General features: G+C 31.5%; 1 protein-coding gene across 1 annotated transcript in view; it reads right to left on the bottom strand.

Moving 5' to 3' along the window:
• Window positions 1-23,086, bottom strand: part of Klhl4 (kelch like family member 4) — a 119,701-nt gene that overhangs the window by 46,907 nt on the left and 49,708 nt on the right. The window contains exon 2 of the mRNA XM_010616224.2: window positions 295-462. Coding sequence (XP_010614526.1) covers window positions 295-462 — 168 coding nt within the window. The remainder of the gene's footprint in view (window positions 1-294; window positions 463-23,086) is intronic.

Raw genomic sequence — 23,086 nt, 5'->3', positions numbered from 1 at the left:
TTTGTGTGATTACATACTCTACTTTTTGCTTAAATTTTTCACAATTCAATAAAGTGTAGTGAATTTAGAAAGGTTAAAGAAATAAATTGATCTGTTTTTGGAGAGTTATCATTATTTTACCAATTTCTGCAAAACATGGCTGTTCTAAATGTAGTACAGAAAAATGGATCATATACATTAATGCTTTTACAATATAGAAAAAATCTATTCACTCAATATTCCAATTTATCTGTGTACTTATTTTCCATCATTTATACTTTCTATCGTCCAAATATTCTGTGTAAGGATATTTACCGGTGAGCTGGAATTCGAAGATGTCCAGCAATGAGCAACACATCACACAGTTTTTTCTCTTTCAAGTAGTTCTCCATTTTATGGAGAGTTTTCTCTGCATGATTTATGGCATGGAAATGCTCTTCAGACCTGGGAGTATTTACTTCATCGGGATGTTGTGTATATAATCTGAAAGGGAATTAAGAATGGCAATATGGTCCATCACATCATTTTTTAAAAGCTGTGATCATTTTCCCAAGTGTATGTACACATCTAGTGGAAATTTATGCACTTTGATTTCTAAAAACATCATCATGGATTAAAATAAATAAGAATTTACTCCCTAATCTGAAATACTTGCTACTGATTGCTGGCTAATCTTCCAGTATAGTGAGAGTCATGATTAGTATTTATATTACAAGAAGAATTATAACAATTTATGATTCACCCTAGTAATAATTTCTATATATTCAAGCATAGAATTAAAAATACCAAATTCTTTTTTTATTCTTATAGATATCACAACATTATGTCTTTATGCATAATGTCCTGCTTCAAAATAACTGCATTTTGACTGTTTCTTAAACATCTCCTTGAGGAACTCATTACATATCAGAAATATTTCTTGAAAAAATATCTAATCTGATAATTATGCAATTTAATTTATAATATGGCAGAAAGAATATGACAAATTTATGATATGTCAGGAATTTATTACAATATGACAATATATCAGGAAAAAGCTACACATTTCCACTTTTTGGTTTTTACTTTTTAGGAAAATGTGATGGCACTTCTATTTAAAATAATGAAAATTGCCATCGTGCATTTTTAATATCATGCATTTAGAATTTAAATGCTGACAAACACACATACAGGCTTATAATATGTGAAAGTTTAAAAATTTCATATTTGCATGATTATATATAAATACAGGACTTGTTACCTGTTTTGCTTCCAGTCATCATTTCTGACCACAAGATAGGATTAAATTTAAGTTTATATATCCCTAACTTGGTTTAGGCACTTTTGAGAATAAATGGCCCAACGTGGCATCACTCTCTCTGTTAACTCAAATACATGATTCCTCTATGAAACATCCTAACCTTTAGAGAATCTTTGTAAAATTCATTAATAAAGATTATTAATTTAGTTCACATTAATTATACCAATCAAACATTCAGCATCTATTTATCTTGTTTAACATCATGACTATCAAAGCAAAGCAGAACAGTTTCTAAAGGAGTAATAGATTTGGCAGCTTATGACCAGGAAAAATTTTATTCTTTGATTTTTCTTCAGGCTAACATGGCTAAAAAAAAAAACACCTTCAAATAACAGGTAATATGAGATTATTTTACCTAAACATATGGAATGTATTAGGTACTGAAACATTTTATAATCTAAATGCTAATTTTATGGTATTAAAACCCTATAATTATGAACAACACAGAAATCCAGTATGTTTCAAAATGCAGAAACAACTTTGTCTTCTGTTAATTCAAAAAAATAAGATAATTGTACCCATGATATAAATATATAAAAATATAACATTCAAACTACAACAAATATATTAATACAAAGGTATAAAAATAAACAAAAATATAATCTAGCATTTGATGTTATCTAAAGAAAATATAACAAAAAAATCCCAAATAAACCACCACAGTAGTACCAAGAAAGCTAGTCCATTAATACCTAATTTGACCTTATAATCACATACAACTTATAAATCTCAATTCTGTCACACCCGTTTTAGTGATCATAATGTTATGCCAGATATGTTAGTAGAATCCACTGCATTAGAAAATATCCAACTCTTTGCTTCTTTGTATATTAACTACATTATGGGACAATGGTAATAGCAAACTAATGAAAAGAACTTATGATATGAAGTCAAAATCCTTAAATTTGTGTTCAAACCTTGCTCCCTATTTGTTGGGTGACCTTGGACAAGTCATTTTGTATTTCTGTGTTAGCATGTTGTTGCTATGACAAAATCAAGTTACAGGGGTAAATCTTATTTTGGCTCATGGTTTCAGCCATAGCACTTACTAAGCATCAATTTTCAGGTCCAAATTAGGGAAGAAAATATTAATAAAACCAACAATAATTCTTATGCCACAGAACTCTTAACAGTATTAAGTGAAATAATATACATTAAAGTGCTATGTACAAATATTAAAGCTTGTGCTAAGATACTCTCAGCGACAAAGATCATTATTTTCATAAACTTTAAAAAAATTGTCTTGAATCAGTATTTTTATATTAATATTGTTTGCTAAAGCAGTAACAGAATTATAGAGATTATACACACATGATTTATTTATATCACTATCAGCTCAGAGTTTTATTTTATATTTTGTTTTATAAACCAATAATACTTAATCATTCTCTTGCTTAAATTATTCTATATTTAGTAGGTAGGAACTTTTATGATTGGCTGCTGTATCACTTTAACATATTCAACTATTTGGGGATTATTTTAATTATTCCCTTACTATTACTACAACAGGCTCCTAAGTTCATCTTATGTAGAGCATCTATTTCTTCAAGGAAACTTTATTCCTTTCACTGGCGAACTATATTAGAAACCAGGATAGAGGCACGAGGTAAGTTCATTGCACTTGGTGATATGAGTTCTAGGGACATATATCAGATATAGTAAGAGAATGTATGCATATATATATATATTTTAACAAGTAAATTGTACTTAATATTCAAATTCAGGCATCAGTTCAGTGTACAAAGTATTTATAATGTATTGTGCTTAGGTACATTGTTATCTTTAATTTAAATAAAAACTATATCTCAGGTAGAGTTTAAAGTTAGGATGACATTAAAATCAATTAGTGAATGAAATTTGAAAATCGAAAATCTCAAAAACAAGGTAAACTCTGATTACCCAATTTTCAATTATTCCTTTCCTATCACAGTATACTTAGAATAAATACTAAGGAAAATTCAAAATGAATATTATGTCAGATAACACCCACAGCATAGTACAATATAACAGCCACATCATTTCTTCCAAAGAAATATTCATATTAAGTATGGACTCATAAAATAATTAGGATGCTAAAGATCATTGTTAGAAATACTTTTGCACACTTGGAGATACATTTCAAGTGCTTACTGGATAAGTTTTACACACTATTCCCACACATTAAAATCACAGCTAAAAAAAAAATTGAAAACTTCTGATTTAAATCAATATTTCTAAGTGCATATATTGAAATGTCCATTAAAATTCAATAGGAACAATTTCTGTTTATGATGATACAGATTGTATATGTGCACTGTGTATGACTTCCTCTTCCTGGAATCAAATCTTTTTGTTTTAATATTGTTTTCTGTCTTCCCACCTGAGTTTGTCTCCTCTCTGAGTTCCATCCCCCACCTCAGTATTTCTCTCTGTTTTTCCCATGTCAATGCATGAATTCTTCACTTTCCTAAGAGCCAGTATATTAAAAATTGTATATTTGGCTACCTCTTTTCTCTTGGAAATTTACTCACTGTTATAATCAGCTATCATTCAAATGCATATGAAATCAAATGTTTTTTTTTTTTTTTTAACAATGTCTCACTAAATCACCCACTTACACAGACTGAGCTTGAAGTTGGGATCCTTCTGTCTCAAACTCCCAGAATGCTGAGATTACAGGCAAGTGTCAACTCAGATTTCAGGTATCCAGTTTGACACCAACAGAAAGATTTGTGTCACTTTTAACTCAGTATGTCAAACACTATCTCACTTTTTGTTTCTCCAAAGGTAAACATTAGTTGGTACTCCTTCCTTTATGCTCCAAAATTTGTTTTCAAGTCATGTATCATTTTTACTAAAGAGTGGCTCTTGAAGTGTGCTATGAGGAAAAGACCATTAGTTTTTATTTAGTATATGTGTTGCTGAAGCAAGCACCATGAGTTTTTATTAAAACACTAAGCTAAACGTTGTGGATCTGCAAAAATTAGGTCTCTGATCCTAAATGAATTGATTTATCACATAGATTCTTTTTCACTAATGCTAATAATTACAGCAAGCACTTTGCAGAGTTGTTCTAAATGTTAAATGGGATTATATGAAATTATACACCAATCAAAAATATTACTTTAGATTTTCATCTTCTTCCTATGAGTTTCTGTCAGCCTGGTTCAGAATCTGACTCCCTTTCACAGTTTTTTCAATTAATATGCATGACTGACATTCTATTCTCTAAACTATACTGTAAGAAACTACCTAACTACTATTAGTAAAATACAGTTCCATTCATGCCTTTAATTTTCTCAAAACCATTCAGTAATTTCCAAATTTCAACCAAGTTAACTGCAAACATTTCATATTGTCACTGCAATGTGACATCAACTTACACTTTCCACCGAACACTTTGTGCTATTGACTGATAATTCCTCTTTGAATATCCTCTTGGATCACTTATCTAATCACATTTCTCGTTTCAATTTTGCTCTCTGTAATATTCAAGCTATGTTTGCCTATTAAATACATATTAATTGCTTTATATTCTTTAAATATTTTAAATATAAGATGTTCTTTTTCACTTGATTTCTATTGATTAGTTTGTGCTACATTTTATACATTCTATAGAAGTAACCTACATAGTGAAACACAGTAGCTACACTCAATAAATTAATACTTCACTAAACAGAATTGAAAAAATATAATGCCAATTACATTGAATATTAATATCAACCTTAAAGTGGATTTATTTATGTCTTTATTCAAGACAATTTCTATGTGAATATTATGCACAAGATAATATAAAATTGATATGGAAATCTGTTAGACTCCATTACTCTGGTACTGTAAAATGGCAGTTGTTTGTTTTTACATAGAATAAGAAATTTTACTTTAATAACCTCAGAATGTTAGCACTCGTGTTCAAATTCCAAAATAGCCATTTAATCAAGTTCAGCTTAATTTTCTGGTACAGATTTCTTAACAGTATTATTTGACAGTGCATCTGTATTATACATTGTCTTCTGTTTCTAAAATTTATGGTAAAATAGACATAATATTTTATTTACTATCATACTGACTTAAAATGGTGGCATAAAATAAATTCACATTATTTTGCAATAAATCCTAAAACTCGCTGTCAAAATATTTTTTATGTTTCAAAATCAAAACTCTGTACTCATTTCACAATTCCTCTCCTAAGGATCTGTCAAGCGCCATACTACTTTTTGTCTCTAAGTTTGAACACTATAGGTATTCAAAGCAAATTAAATTATATATATTTTGCCAATTTGTGATATGTTTATTTCATTCATCATAACGTTTTCAAAGTAATGGTTCAACCTGTGTCAACATTTCATTGTTTTTTATGGCTGAGAAACAGCTCGCTGTGTGAATATACCACATTTTGTTTACCCATTACTTTGCCAATGAACACACTCTTCCTGCAGTGCCATAAACTTTGAGGTACAAATATCTGTCCAGATTTCGATTTTGAATTCTTCTAGCTGTATACAGGCAACTTGAACTGCATGACCACATAGTACTTCTATATTTAATATTTTGGGGGGATAAGGTGACAAATTTACTATCTTACAGTTCTCAAAAATCTGAAATGAGTTTTAGTTGGCTAAAATGAAGGTGCTGGCAAAGCTGCATTTCTTATAGAAAGATCTGCATCTTTGTCTTTTTCATCATTTAGAGGCTTGCGGTACCCTTTTGTATTCAAATATATAATGTTCTGAATTCTCAAATCTCATCATTGTGTCTCTTAGTCCATTTATATCTCTGCCACTTTAAAAAAAGGTAAAACACATGACTAACTCCCCAAAAACACATTAATGCAAAATATATAAGTATGTTAGGTGTAAAGTTCAATAGTGTTAAGTATGTGTACACCGTTGTACAACAAATCTCCAGAATAATTTTCAACTTGCAAAACAGCAACTATATAACCAATGAACAACAACTCCCATTTCTCCTTCCCAAATGCCCTAGGAAACACAATTATACTTTCTGCCTCCATGAATTTGAGTACTGTAAGTAGTACTTCATGTAAATTAAATCATAGAATGGCTATCTTTTGGTGATTGGCTTACTTCACATAGTATAATGGCATCACAGCTCATTGCCACTGTATAATGAACCAACCTTCTCTTCCATCTACTCAATAATATTTCATCATATATATCACATTATTATCACCTTATTTATCCTTTTCTTTTTGTACTGGCAATTGAACTTGGGATCTTATGCTACAAGGCTGTGGCACTACTGAGCTAAATCCCTGGCCCAACACATTCTTTTACTGTTAGACACTTGAATGTTTCCATGTTTTCAGAACTGTGTATAATACTTATCTGAACATGGCTTTACAAATATATCTTTGAGATCTTGCTTTTAATTCTTCGAAGATACATATAATGGTACTTTTTTAGTATACAGTACAGATACATTCATCATTGTGATCTTGTACCTTTACATGAAAGATCTTGGTTCTCTTTTATTCCAATACCCCCTGCCCTCTATTCACCCCCTCCACCATCTCTTATTTACAAAGTCTTTGTTTCCATTTTTTTCCTTTTCTTATTCTTTATATTTTCCCTTATTTCCTTTCCCCTACCCTTTAGCCCTTCTCTTCCTATGTCACACTGTCAGTTATACAATTTGCATCTCAGTTACACTTTTAGTTTTTCACAACAGAGAAACAATTTGATATTTATACATATGTGTCTTATTTTTTCACTTGAGTATGGCCTCAATATGAATCCATTTTCCTATGAATGTCTCTAGTTTCTCATTCTTTATGGGTGAGTAGTACTCCATTTTATAGAAAAAAAAAAAATCTTTAACCAGTCTCTAGCTGATGGGCAACTGCGCTGTTTCAAATTTCTAGTTATTGCAAACTGTGATACTATAAACATGAATGCACATGAATAAATGTGGTATGATTCTTTCAATTCTTTTGGAAACATACCTAGCAGAAGGACACCTGAGTCAAATGGAACCTCTAATCCTAGTTCTTTGAGGTAGCGCCTTGTTAATTTCCACAGTGATTTCAACAGTCTGCACTCCCACCAACAATGGAGTAGGATTCCTTTCTCCCCAAAACCCAACCAGTATTTGTGATTTGTAGATTTGTTGATAGCAGCCATTCTTTGTGGAGTGAGGTGGGATCTCAGTGCTGTTTTCATCTGCAACTCTCAAATGACCAGTGATGTGGAACATTTTTTCATACATTGATTTGCTGCTTTTACTTCTTTGTATGAGAAATATCTGTTCATTTCAGATGCCCATTTTTGAATCAGGTCTTTATATTTGGGGGGAATGATTGTTTTGAGTTTAGTTTAGTATATGGTGAAAGATAAGGGTCTAGTTTTAATTTTTGGCAGGATGAGATCCAGTTTTTCCAACACCATTTATTGAAGAGGCTATCTTTCCTCCAGTGAGGATGGTTGGCTCCTTCATCAAAGATGAGGTAGCTGAGTACATCTGGAGTTGTTTCTTTGTAGTCCAATCTATTCCATTGATCCTTGGATTTTTCTCTTTGGCATTACCTTGCTGTTTCTATCACAGTAGATTTATAGTAGTTTCAAGTTGGGGATTGTAATACCCCTTGTCATGTCTCTGTTGTCTAGAAAGGCTTTTGCTATTCTAGGTTTCTTCTGGTTTCAAATGAATTTTTGGATTATTTTCTCGAATTCTGTAAGATATAATGTTGAAATTTCAATTGGGATTGCATTGAATCTGTATAGCAGTTTTAGAAGTATGGCCATTTTCACTATGTTGATTCCTCCTACCAAGGAGCAGGGGATAACTTTCCATTTTCTTATATCCTCTTTGATCGCTTTTTTCAGAGTGCTGTCATTTTCAGTGTAGAGGTCTTTTGCTTCTTTCATTAGATTGATTCCTAGATACTTCATTTTTTTGGATGCTACCGTGAAAGGAATTGTTTCCCTAATTTGTCTCTCAGTGAGTCTGAGAAGGCTATTGATTTTTGATTGTTGACCTTGTATCCAGATACTCTACTGAAAGTGGCAATTAAATCTAGAAGTTCTTTGGCAGAGTTTTTTGGGTCTTCAATGTAGAGTATCATATCATCAGCAAATAATAACAGTTTAACTTCTTCCTTTTCTATTTTTATTGATTTAATTTCTTTCTCATGTCTAAAGTTTCCAGAACTATATTGAACAGGAGTGATGATAGTGGACATCCTTGTCTAGCTCCTGATTTTAGCATGAAATTTTTCAGTTTTTGACCATTCAGAATGATATTGGCTGTTGGTTTATCATAGATAGCCTTTATCAAGTTCCAATTTTTTTCAGTATTTATAACATGAATGTTTGTTGAATCTTGTCCAATAATTTTTCTGTATCTATTGAGATGATCGTATGGTTTTTGTTCTTGACTCTGTTAATATAATGTATTTCATTTATTGATTTATCTATATTGAGCCATGCTTGTATCCTTGGGATAAATCCGACTGGGTAATGGTATAGGGTATTCTTGATTACACTCTGTATTATGTTTGAAAATTTTTCATCTTATTTTCCATAGCAAGTTAATATTTATTCCAGTTAAGCAAAATGATTCAATTTCTATGTATTCTCACAAATACTTATTTTTTTTTCTTTTTCATTAATAACAATCACTTTAATGTATTAAAAATGATATCTCAAAGTTGTTCTGATTTGCATTTATTGAATGATGTGTGGCCAGTCTCCTGGTTACATTTATTTCTAAGTAGTTTTTTATGCCACTGTTAATTTTTTCAAATAAAATTTCCTTATAGATTATTTATTTTAATATACAAACATGCAACTTATTATTCTGTGTTGATTTTATATACTGCAACATTGCTTAATAAATTATATAGAAAGTTTTCTTGTGAAATCCTTAGTTTACTCAATATATGGTCATGTATTTCACAAATGATAGTTTTTCACTTCATTTCACTTCAAATCGGTTGTCTTTTAAATGTTCATTTATTAGCCACATAAGTCTAAATAGGACTACCAGGACAATGTTTATAAAATGTGAAGTAGGTATGCTTTGTTTATTCCTGATTTCACTTTAAAGTTAAGTACATCATAAGGGTAGGAGTAAGTTAATAAGGGAAAGGAAAAAATATGAGAAAATGAAAAAATGGAAATAAAATGTTTGTAAATAGGGAGGGGAGGAGGGGGTGAAGGGAGGGCAGGGGTATGGGGAAAAAATGAGAACCAAGACCTGTCATGTAAAGGAACAAGATCCTAGTAATGAATGTAACTGTGCTGTATACCTAAAATGTACCAATAAACTCAATGAGGAAAAAAAATTAAGTACATCATTTTATATACTAATTTTCCTTTAATTAATTAAAACATTACTGAATGCTTTTAGCCGATCATTTATATTATGTTTTTGTAATTTTTAGTAGTATATTTGCCAGGCATGATGATTACATTTATTATGGGTAGTAGAATCATCTACATAACGCATCTTAATTATTTTTATATCCTCTACTGCTGACCTCTCTCATTGCTCCTTCTTGCCATTTCGCAAAAGCTCTATCCACTTTATTTTATTCTTCTTTCATCCACTTTTCCTTCTGTATTTCCCCTTCTTCCATCTTTTTGATTCAATTTCCATTTGAAAAGATCTCCCTTCTTCAAATTATCTTTTATTTTCCTCTTTATTTTTATTTTGAGTTTCTCATGAAAGAAAACATGGGATATTATTTTTATTTTTACTTTCATTCTTGCTTTTCCAGGACCCTGAGGTTCATCATTAGCTTAATTTTTAGGGCTTGCTCTGTTTTTCTGATATGAGTGTTGACAGCTATAAACTCTACTCTTTGGAATGCTTTCTTCGTGTCCCATATGTTCTAATATATTGTATTGGCAATATCATTCAGTTCTAGGAACTAATTCTTCAGTGAATTTCTGTGTGAATCATTGATTAATGGATCAATTGTTATCCATACGTTTGTCCAACAGTTGTTCAATTCCCATACATTTACATAATTTCTATGGTTTCTTTTGTCATTTATTTCAAGTTTCATTGCACTACAATATGATAAAATGCACAGGGTAATTTTAAGGTTTTTTTGCATTTACTTAAGCATGCATTATTTGCCAGCATGTAGTATACATTGGAGAAAGTTCAATAAGCTTCTGAGGAGAATGGGTGTTCTTTTTTTGTGAGTGGAACATTCTGTAGATATCTATTAAGTCCATTTGTTTGAAGATTTGGTACAATTCTGAATTTTTTAACAAGTTTTTTGCCTAGTTGATCTATTTATAACACTGTGGCATTGAGGTCCTCGACTATAACTGTACTGATGCTTATCCTATATTTTATGTTCACTAGTGATTGTTTTATGAAGTTGGGTATAGCATTATTAGCTATATATGTTTATAATTGCTGTTGCTTCCTATTTTCTTATCCAACATATAGTGACCATCTTCGCTTATTCTGATCAGTTTTAGCTTGACGCCCATTTTGTCTGGGGGAAAAAAAAGATAGGTACCCCTGCTTGTTTTTAGGTTTCCATTGCATGGTATTTTTTTTTTCTATCCACTATTTTTTAGTCTATTTATTTGTTTTTGTGTTAAATGTGTTTCTTGCATACAGCATGATCTTGAATTTTGTTTTGTTAGAATCTCTGCCAATTTGTCTTTTGACTGGGGTGACTTGTCACACTGAGAGTTATTACTGAATGATATTTACTTATACCTCTCATTGCATAAATTTCCTGTTGCTCATTGTCTTTTAAAAACTTCTTACTTAACTGCTCCCTCTACCTAGTGTATTCTTTCTACTAGATATTTTCACAGCTTTTGCACCATTGTCTCTACATTTTTTAGAATATTTTAGAGTGCTGGTTTGGTGGTCATAAATTTCTGTAAGTGCTCTTCATTAAGGAAATTAATTAATTTGCCATCAATTTTGAAATATAGTTTTTGCAATATATATCAATCTTGACTGGAATGAAAGTTGCATTGTATTTGGCTCAGTATGTAGTTCTCTTAGAATAGGGCCTAGACAGACACAAGGGGAAAAAATGAGAACCAAGACCTGTCATGTAAAGGTACAAGATCCCAATAATGAATGTAATTGTACTGTATACCTAAAATGTACCAATAAGCTAAAACAAAAAAAGAATAGGCTCTAGTTGTTTTAATGTCACTAAGGCATAAATAAAGACCCAAATGATATGGATAAATCTGTAATCTTGGCTATAGCAACAAAATCAGCAGCAATAATAGTGTAAACTGGATATTAACAAAGCATAATAATCAAAAATGTCCCACAATTGTCCACAGGAAATAGATCTATGGTGATAATATAAACACTAATACAACCTACATATTGACTTGCAGCAAATATCTACCAATTGGAATGACTTTAACTCTGTTAACAATAGAAGAGTTTTCAATAGTAAAAACATATATTTAACTATCTAAATAGTCAAAAAGCTTAATGTTTATGCTACTAAAGACAGAATGGGAGAGAACTGATGCATGATAACAGTAAAATTTTAAAATCAAAGAGTGGAAGATGAGAAAGAGGTAAGAAAACTTAAATAAAATATCCTACTAAGGATTAAGAGGAAATGAATAGTATTAGAAGTAACAGAAAAAAAGAAATAAGAAAAAGCAGAATAAAAGATAAAACAGAACAAACTAAAGGTTAAAAATGTGGAAAAAGAAAGAAACTCCAAACACCACAAAAGCTGGAGAAAAAATGGGTCAAACAACTTTCCTTTATATTTTTAAAGGAGTGCTATCCTTTCAGGAAGTGCAATTAATGATACTGCAAGTATAAAATGAGAAAATGGATCCTAGAACAGAATAGAAGGCTCAAAAATTATTCCCATACCTATAGGGTCAAATAATTTTCAACAAGAGTTCCAAGAATATGCAGTGGAAAAAGATAATTTGTTCACTAAATTGTGTAGGGAAAACCAAATATCCACATGAAAAGCATTAAATTGGACCCTTATCTTACAACATACGTAAAGCAACACAAATTAATTAAGGATTTATAGGTAAGATCTAATTTTCTAAGCTTTCTAGAAGACAACAAAAGGAAAAAAATTGCTACATTAATACAGGTGGTGATTTTTTAATATGACATAAAAACCACAACAGCAGCATCAAGCTGATATGTGGGACTAGATAAAACCAGAAAGTTTCATCTCAGCAAAGGAAACAATCAGCAGAATTCAAAGGCAAACTATACAACTGGATAAAAAAAATTGAAAGATACACACACACACACACACATGTATATGACAAAGTGTTATTCAAAATATATATTAAAAATTACAGTGGATAAATGAATATACATTTATTCAAAGACATTTAAAGAGTTAGTCAACAGCAAAATCATTGGGGTAATTCAAATTCACACAAAAATGGAAATCACACTTGCTAAAATGTATAAATGGTAAAAGATAGTAAGTACTAGTGAAGATATGAAATATTTGAACTTTTATAAATTCTTGGTAACAATGTAAATTAGTGCAGCTACTAAGAAAAAATGTTATGAAGGTTCCTCAAAGCATTATAAGCAAAACTACTATATCACACAGAAATTCTATGTGCACATATCCAAATGAACTGAAATCAAGATAATTAAAGGATGACCACAGTCTCATGTTCATGTCAACATTACTCACAAATAATGAAATCATCTAAGTGACCATGATCAGTTGCATAGATTAAAAAATTGTGGTGCATGCACACAATGAAATATTGCTTATCCTCAGAAAAGAAAGAAATCCTGTCATGAAACAATATGGATGAACATGAAGGACAGCGACAGTATGATAAGTATATGTGTAATTGTGAATACAGTATATCTCATTTTAACTATTCTTATCACAGTAAAAAAGTAATAAATCAACAATATATGTAAACATTTATCAGAGGCAAGCAAGAAGTAGCAGAGAGGCCATAGCTATTTACAGCTTAACAATGAACAATGACAGCTCTGAAATAGAGGAAGTCATATCCAAAAATAAAAGAGGAAATAATATAAACAGCTTCTATGTTAGGAGAATAACCAGAATAACATTCAGTATAATAAGTCTACAGACCACTGATACAGAAATAGAATTCTGGCTCATAAAAATCTGCATTGGGTTTCAAGCAATCTTGATAAATAGTCAATGCAAATATAGCTTCCTTATAATAAGGGGATAATTTTTCAGCTAGAATTATCAAGCGGAAATACTTTTCATTTTTATAGCCTCATATCACAACATGGCATTTTGTTCTGTAGAAGGACAGAAAATTTGTAATATGATGTGTTTTTCTAAGTACTTCTTCAATATGCAGCATGATAAACTTTAAGTCAAGAGTGAGGCATATTGTCATAAGGGTTTAAAAACAAATGCCACCTGGCAATATTCCCTTTACATTCTCCAGAACTTACCTTAGAAACATCTCCTATGTACATAAAGATAAAGAACTAGCTATTTATGAAGCTGCTAGATACCTAAGCCTCATGAAAAGGGATAATACTTCATGATACCTCACACATATACTTACACTATGTATCAGTAGTTAATCTATTTGTGGTAATATATGGCTTGTTTCAGCACGTTTTCATAATTCATTTCTTAAAATATATTATCTATGGCTAATGAAATATGCTTCTATTAGAGCACTCACTACATTTTATATTGGAACATAGTTATAGTTATACATTCTAAGTTCCCTTATACATATTTCTCTGTTTTGAAGTGTCCTGAATTTATTGTATATTCTAAATGCCCATTGAAGTTAAGAAAAAGATTTAGATTGTGCCACAGTTTTACAGTTTCACAAGATTTCTTTATTGATATGGAAGGAATTGACTCTAATGTACTTTACTAACTTCTAATTTCTCTTTCATAGCAGGGTAATTTTTTTTTCTAGTGAGATTTATTTTGGCTTCTCTAACAGTAGTGAGAGTATCCTGACAAAATTCTGATTCTAAATCGAATGTGAAATTAAAACATTTCTGAAAATCAAAACACTAATTGAGGTCTAAAGTTCTAAATATCTTAAATAAAATGTTATGTATATATATTCATAATTTTGTCTTACAGAGTGTACTGATTTCTTACCTTACAATATCCCCCTAGAAGGTGGGTTTAAAAAATACAGCCTATGAGCCTAATTCAATCAATCCATTTTGTATGCTTTGTGAACTAAAAATATTTTAATATTTTTTAACATCTGAAATCAAAAAGACAGATGAAAAGTCAAAATTATAAAATTAAAATTCAATATCCATAAATGTTTTATCACAACATTGCTACATTCATGTATGCACATGTTATCTATGTCTATATGGCTTTATTTAAAGCTAATTTTAAATGTAAATATTTATAACAGAGAGGAGATGGCCTGCAAAGCCTTAATATTTATTCTCTATTCCTTTATAGAAAAAGTGTACCTACCCGTGTTGTAAAATATGTATTGCATTTATGTCTCACGATTTTCTTCTAGAATATCCAGCAAAGGCTTAAAACTTTTACTGTAATATTTCCTATATTTTGTTAGATTTATCTCAATCATATAAGGTACTGATGCATTAAATAGATTCCCTAATTTTCCCTCATTCCATCCACTGCATGGATTATAAAAAGTATTAGCGTATAATAATTACTGTTCCAGAAATTCAATTTGGCATATTAAGAAGGAGTGTTTGTCATTGTTCATGGAAATATGAAGAAATGTCTTCAATAAGAAGTTAAATGAAGAGATTAACACAATAATAATGCCTTGTACTTCTATAAAATTAAGTGAAAGAAAAGGTAATGCATAGTTATTTCATAGGCAGAATTTATCACCTGTAAGCAACTATATAGTATACTTCATAATCTACACTATCACATATGATGAATGAGGTATGATTAAAATTGTTCAAAATGCAAAATGATTATGCTAACATTTATTGAACTCTTACATGTGAGACACTATTCCAAACTTTCTGTTGTTTGTCTAAATTAATCTTCTGCACAGTCATATGAACTGTGCAAGTACTTTCTTACTTTTACAAATAAAAGCAATTGAGGTTCACAGAAGTTAATCAATTCACTCGATGACATAACAAGAAAAAAAGTGGCAGGACTGGCATTTGAACTTAGATCTTTTAAACACAGGTGGTACTGGATCATGCATTTTACATAGAATGCTGTAAGCAAATGTCTCAGGATATGAACCCACTCCATATAAAAGTGGATGTTGGGCCATAATTAGCTTTCCTGTTAAAAACAATGGAAATCTTAGGCTATGATTTTAAGATAAATTTCCTCATTTTTGTCAACTAATTGAGTTGTTCCTTTATCATATCAGACATATCATCAGAATGATTTTACATTACTTTTAATTTTATAAAAAATAACACCTGATATTTTGAAAGATTCAATATAAACTGACATAGACTAAAGAAATGATTCTTCTAGGAAGAAAAGAACCACAAATGAGAAACTTCCATTTTGTTCTTTGTCTTTAAAAGAAACCACATAATCTCTATATTTGGAGCCAGAATCAGAATGAAAATCTAAACAAAGTAGGAGAACTTGATGAAATTTTTGCAGCAGTAAGAGAATATATTTATATACAAGCTCAGAGCAGACTTTTCAGTAAAGTCTGCATAAAATTCATATATATTTATCTAAGAAAATAATACTGGCAAGTGTCCATTGCTCTTTTTCAGTAACAGTGTAATGTGAATATTAACTAGTTATATATTCAAAATGACATATTTTTTAGGTCTTGAGAAGATCAAATTTATTTTACCACTGTTCTATTTACCTTGCTACTATTTAAGCTATCCTATGGGACTTAAAAGTCACTAGTTCAAAGTGTTAGAGGTTAGCCTATTAATTAATTATTGAAGCCAGTAGTGAGTTGTAATAAAAATATTGACTAGATTGAATATTTGACAATGTATATATATTTCAAATGTTATATTGAAATCAATAAATCACACAATGTTATTTTCTAATTTAAAATGAATAAATAAGATGGAAAAGTTCATCTGACTCTCCACTCATTTATTCTCTGGTTTCTATTTTTATATCTCTTTGATACCAAAATGATTATCAGATATAGAACACAAGAAAAATTACTAGAATATGAGATAAATCTCTTCCATGTGAGATGGTAAATATTTTGTTCAGGATCTCTGGGGAAATCCAACATAATACTATTCAGGTTGCAATTTGACACTTTTCTATTATTCTAGTGCAGTTTTAGTGATTTGTAAATGAATCCAATAAAAAGTTATTGAAAGATCATATTTTGAGAAAATAGATGACTAATGTTGGTGTGTATTTGTGTACATGTATCTACATTATGAATAGAAGATCAAATTCTTAGAAAATTAACATTTTTTTCATTGTTGCAGTGGTCATCATTACTGATGTTACAATTTGGGGGATTAACTATATCCAAAACATTTTTTAATATGTAAAAGGAATAATTTTGTTTGGCTAATGTTTAAAATAAGGAATGATCAGACTGTGTTCAAATTGTAAAGTTCACTACTAATTTTGATCTGGCAATAGCCTAAGAAGAAACTAACAAGCTATGCCTAGCCTATGCCTATATGTCTCATTAAATAATTATTGATTGATTGACTATATTGGGATTATACTGATTCAAAATATGAGAATTATTTTATTTATACTGGCAATATTCAATTATATGAATGTATCTATATCTGTTTTCTGTTTCATGGCTTTATTCTAACATATACCTGCCAAATTCACCCTGTTCTGTTAGTCATCCCATAGTTATTAATCACTTCCCAGCAGCCAGAGTTGAATGTTAAATAATATGAAAATGCCTCTTGACTGATAGAAATAATAGTGGAGATTAATTAATGAAGAATTTCACCAGATGTGGAATTCTGGATGTAAGGTAGTTTATACCCTGTCTTAGTCATTTTCTAATCACTTGAACAAAATAACTAACATGCAAAACTTAGAGAAGGACAGGTTTATATTGGCTTATGTTTTTTAGATGATTCAGTCCATACTCAGAAGGCTCCAAGACATGAACATCATGATGAAAGTGCCTGGTCAAGGAGCAGCTGAGCATCCCAAGGTAACCAGGAAGCAAGATGGAAGGGAGGAGCGAAGGTGAGAAATATATCCTGCAAGGTCACATCCCAGGTTAGCAATTCTTACTAGGCTCCATCTCCTAACAGAAAACTAACTGTAGCACAACCCTAATTTAATCACCTTGCAAAATCCCAATATCTGATCATATGAGCATTTTGGGGGAAAATACTAGATCTAAAACATAGCTTTCTGCCCATGACCGCAGACATCCTCATGTTCATTTCTTTGTGCCAAATGCATTTAGTCTATCTCTAAGAGTCAACAAAGTTTTAAAAGTTCTAGCATTAATAAAATATCCAAGTGTGAAGTTTCCTCTGAGACACAAGGAAGACTCTTAACTGTGAATCTTGAGGAAAAAAAAAAATTAAACACTGTGAAAATACAATGGGAAAGTGTAAACATTCCTATTCTGAAAGAAAGGAATAGGGAGATAGAAAGGAATGGGACCAAAACAATATCCAAAACTCAGAAGGGCAAACATTAAATCCTCTAGTTCCCTGTCCAGAACCTCAGGCAAGTTGTGATGAGGTGCGAATTCTAAATGACTTTGGCAGCCCCAGCACTCCAGTGCTACTTGCAACCCTCAGCGCTTACCTGCTAGCATGGCTCTGCTCAGTAGCTGCAACTTTCCTTAGCAGACATTGCAAATTCCCGGCTTCTCTAAATTCCTGGGGTCCCCACTGCTCTTCAGTGAACTGTCACAGATTCACATGCTACCATCTCAGAGGCACACTACCTGACCTCTCAGGCCTTACTTTGAAATTGAGGTGAATGTTTCCCTGAACCTACAACCCTAGAATTCTGCATGGGTGTAAAGCTGCACAATATTAATGACACCAATGTACGCCATTACCTTGAGCAGTCATCGGGCCCCCCTGGATTGTGAGTGCAGTGATATCTGCATCCCTAGATGGCTAAACACTGTAAAATGATTCATAGGAACCAATACTGTAGGCAACCCTTCCCAAGCAGTGTGCCCTAAAGCTCTGTTCTCACAGCAAATTCCTTCAAAAGAGTTCATATTTACCCTTTTACACCATTGAGCCACTGGATAGTGTGATCTGGCTGATGTCTTGAGATACACTGTTCCGATTGTCCTGATGTAAAGTAATTGGCTTCTTATCAATGCCAACCTTTTTAATAATTTGGCTCTCAAAGGCATCAGTTTTTTATTCTCTCTTTATAGAAACTCAAAATGTTTCATCGGTTTTTGGTTGTTTCTCAGTGCAAATCTCGCTAAAAGCAACAAGAAATACCAATGTCACAGCCTAATCATTAGGCTTTTTAAAATTTTTCTCCACCATAATAACTAATCTGTTACACTTAGTAACACAAAGTATCAGGACAGGGGCAAAACTTACACAAATTTTCCTCCACTAAAGTAAGACACATGACCTCTAGATGAATTGCTGATGGAGTCCTTGTTCACAATGAAGTTTGTCTTTATTCTCTGCATTCTTATACTAATTCTAGTTTTCTGAGCTCTGAACCGAATCACCCATTAAGCTCAAACTACAGCATTCTAGAACTAATATCTTCAAAATCTTCCAAAATGCTCTTGTAAACTACCTCTTAATGTTTCTAAACCCTATGGTTACAGTCACAGCAATGGTCCTGTTAACATAATCTGTCTTAGTCATTTTCTTGTTACTGGGCCAAAACATCCAACACCTGAAATTTAAGGAAGAAAATATATTGTCTAGTGCATTTTAAATGATTCAGTCTATAGTCAGCTGGCTCCAATTCAGGGATAACTTTACAGAAGTACCTAGGCAGAGTGTAGCCTCTCATCTCATAGAAGCCAGGAAACAGAGAAGAAAGGAGTCAGTGAATAAAATATGTCCTTCCAAATAATGTCCAATGACCCATCTATACCCAGGCCCCTCCTTCTAACAGTAAGTCAGTTATAGTGCACTTGTTATTCAATTACTTTTCAAAAGCCTAATCTCAGAGTACATTAGGTTCTTGGAGTCATTCCAGTTATAAAACATAGTATGCCCATTATTGATATCTGATTATACTGACACGATATAAAATGTTAAAAGAAAAAACACATATTTTTAATAATGTCAGAGAAATCTCAAGCACTGAAAAAATACTGTTTAGTACTGCTGAATACTGGTGGGGGGGGACTAAAAATCAGATACATTTAGAATAAAAAAGATGAGAAATTTCCAAGAATGTGATGTTTGACAGAAGAGTAAAACTAGCTTTCCATATAGGTAAGAGACATTAGACAACTGCATTATTTTCCTATATGAATTCCTTTTTCTCTTTCTCTTGTATAATTGCTTTGGCTAATGATTCCAGAACTATATTAAATATGAGTAGTGATAGCAGATATACTTGTCTTCTTTCTGATTTCAGAGTGAAAGCTTTTAGGTTTTGACAGTTTATATGACGTTAGCTATTGGTTTGTCATGGATGACTTTTACTGAATTGAAATAAAGACTATCTATTCAAAATTTCTGTAGGGTTTTTATCATGAATGGATGTTTGACTTTGTCAAATACATTTTTTTGCATGTATTGAGATGATCATGTTAATTTTGTCCATGGTTCTATTGATATAGTTTATTACATCTATTTCTTTGTGTATGTTTAACCATCCCAGAATCCCTGTGACAATTCCTACTTGATCATAGTTTATAATAATTCTAAATTATTTTCTGCATTCTGTCTGTCAGTATATTATTGATGATTTTTGTATCTATGTCATTTAGGGTGATTTGTTTGTAATTTTCTTTTCTAGTTGAATTCTATTCTGGTGTTGTAATACTTGCTCCCGGGAATGACTTTAGGAGTATTGTTTCCCTTTCAGTTTAATTAAGGAGTTTGAAGAGTGGTGGTATTACACCTTCTATAAATTTTGTGGAGAATTCAGCAGTGAATCCAGTAGGACTTGGACTTTTCCTTGTTGATATTTACTGATATTGGGCTGAGCTTAAATTATCATTATTTGCAGAAGACATAATACTCTACATAGAAGATCCCAAAAACTCCACCAAAAGATTTTGAGATTTAATAACCAAGTTAAGTCAAGTAGCTGGATACCACATCAACATTCAAATATCAATAGCATTCATATATACTAATAACAAACTCACTTAGGGAGAAATTAAGAAAAAAAACAACCTTCCCAATAGCATGAAAAAATGAAATACTTCAAAATCAATCTGGCAAAGTAAGTAAAGGGTCTTTACTTTGAAAATCATAGTACTCTGAAAAGGAAGATGAAAAGGAATATCAAAAAATGGAAAGATATTCCCTACCCATGGGTAGAAAAAAACAAACAGTGAAAATGGCCATACTCTCAAAATTGTTTTACAGATTTAATGCAATTCCAATCCAAGTACCAACTTCACAGAATTCGAGAAAACAATACTAAAATTTATTTGGAACCACAAGAGACCTAGAATAGTAAAAACAATTCTGGGTAAAAGAGGCAAGGCCTGAGGCATCACAATTCTGAATTTAAAATCATGCTACAAAGTGACTGTGATAAAAACTACATGGTTCTGAAAAAAACAAAACAAAACAAAAAAAAAAACAGACCTAAGGATCAGTTGAACAGATTAGATTATGCAGAAGTGAATCCAAACACACTCAGCCACCTTATTGTCAACAAATGGGCTAAAAACCCTTCACTGGAAGAAAGATAGTTTCTTTTATAAAAGTGTTGTAAAAACTAGTTTTCTACATCCTGAAGACTAATGCTAGACCCATGTATTTCTACATGCACTGAACTAAAGCAAAATGGATCAACTATCTAAATATTAAAATAGATATACTAAATCTTCTGAAAGAGAGAATAGGTAGAACTCTTGAAGACATAGATGTAGGCAAAGAATTTATGAACAAAACCCACATTGCACAAGAAATATTACAAAGAATCAACAACTTGGATTTCATCCTATTAAAAAGCTTTTGCAAAGCTAAATAAAGCAGCAATAGAGTGAGGAAATAAAACACAAAGTGGGAAAAAAATTCTGCCAGCTGTTGCTCAGATAAAGGGCTAATACCTACAATATATAAGGAACACAAAAAAATCATACCCTCCAAATTTAAAGACCCAATCCAAAAATGAGCATCTGAAATGAATAGACACTTCTCAGATGAAGAAGTAGAAACAGCAAAAAAATATATGAAAAATTGTAGCTAGGGATTTAGCTCTGTGGTTCTGGCTCCTCCTTCGCATGTGTAAGGTTCCAAGTTCAATACCCGGTACCAACACAAAAAAAAGAAAAAAGAAAAAATGTTCAACATCACAGGTCATTTGAAATTTCATCTCATTCCAGCAAGAATGGCTATTATTAAAAATAAACAATGACAAATGCTGGAGGGGCTGCGGGGGGCATTCTGTTATTGGTGAGAGTTTAGACTGGTTCAAGTGTGGAGAACAGTGGATATTCCTTAAAAAACTCAATCTAATGGTTCCATTTGACTCAGCTAGTTCCCTTCTTGTTATCTTCCTGAAAGGCTTAAAAATATCTTAAGACTATGATATATGCACACTCATGCTTATAGCAGCACAATTTGTAACAGCCAAATTTTGGAAACAGTCCAAATGTCAACCAATGAATGGATAAAGAATATGTAGGTTTTTTGATATACAATGGAGTACTACTCACCCATAAAGAAGGATAAACTTGAGACATTTCCAGGTAAATGGATGCACAATGAGGCCAGACTCCTAAGTTACAGAAATCAGACACATGTGTATATATCACATAGTTTCTCTGGTGTGAGGCACCACAAGTGTGTATAAGGACCAAAATAGATAATAGATGTTGTGAAATAGGAAGAAAGTGTTGAAATTGGTAGGGGAACTGGAATGAGGTATGGGTAAATGAAGGAAGGGAAAAGAAAAAAATGAGGAAATAAGAAAAATTGAAACAAAGCTTCGTAAATGAAACTGGAGAAGTTGCAATCAGGGTTTGTAAATGATAAAAAAGAAGAATCAAGTCATGTCCACACACAGATGCATATATTCTATGATGAGTGTGATCATGTATATCTAAAATGTACCAATAAATAATTTTAAAAACTGGATTCTTTGGGAAATTTTTACTATATTCCAAATTAAAAGTGAAATTATGAAAAGAATATTGAATTGAGAAAAAAATGGTAGTTTATTTCTTTCTACAGTCTCTATAAAATGCATCAATTACTGTGTAATGATAAGCTTCAGGTATCATGTGTATGAAGACTGCACACATACTAGAATGTTATCAATCTAAACTAAAAATGGCTGGAAATTATTGCTATTTGTTCACTTCCATAGACACACATACATGTATAAAATATATGTTACATTGCTTGAGTTTCAGAAATATACTAGACTCATTAACATTACAAATTATTGTATTTATTGTGTAATACTCTTACTATGCTAATATCTATTGTAGCTATAAGTATTCAAAAATAAGAAAATGAAATATCTCATAATTTGCTTTATGAGCATTTGAAAAATGTATGCACTTGCAAGAAATATGAGAAAACTAAAGGGTTTTGGCAACAATATCCAGCAAGAGTATCTCAAATGCAACATTAGATACAGCTCATGCAGTACTGTCTGTCTTCCTTCCAACTTTTCTTACAGTACATTCTTGAAATTTGAGTAGTTAACCTATTCGTAACAGTGAATTACAGAAGTTCTTTTCTATAATTCTCCTCATGTTTATCTGATATTTATGCCCAATAAAACTTGTTTTATAAATCTGGCTGTTGGTT

The sequence above is a fragment of the Fukomys damarensis genome, unplaced genomic scaffold (genome assembly GCF_012274545.1).
Source record: "Fukomys damarensis isolate Sample0158 unplaced genomic scaffold, DMR_v1.0_HiC HiC_scaffold_39, whole genome shotgun sequence".
Lineage (NCBI taxonomy): Eukaryota > Metazoa > Chordata > Mammalia > Rodentia > Bathyergidae > Fukomys > Fukomys damarensis.
The sequence above is the reverse complement of the archived record's forward strand: the minus strand, read 5'-3'. Positions and strand labels throughout refer to the sequence as shown.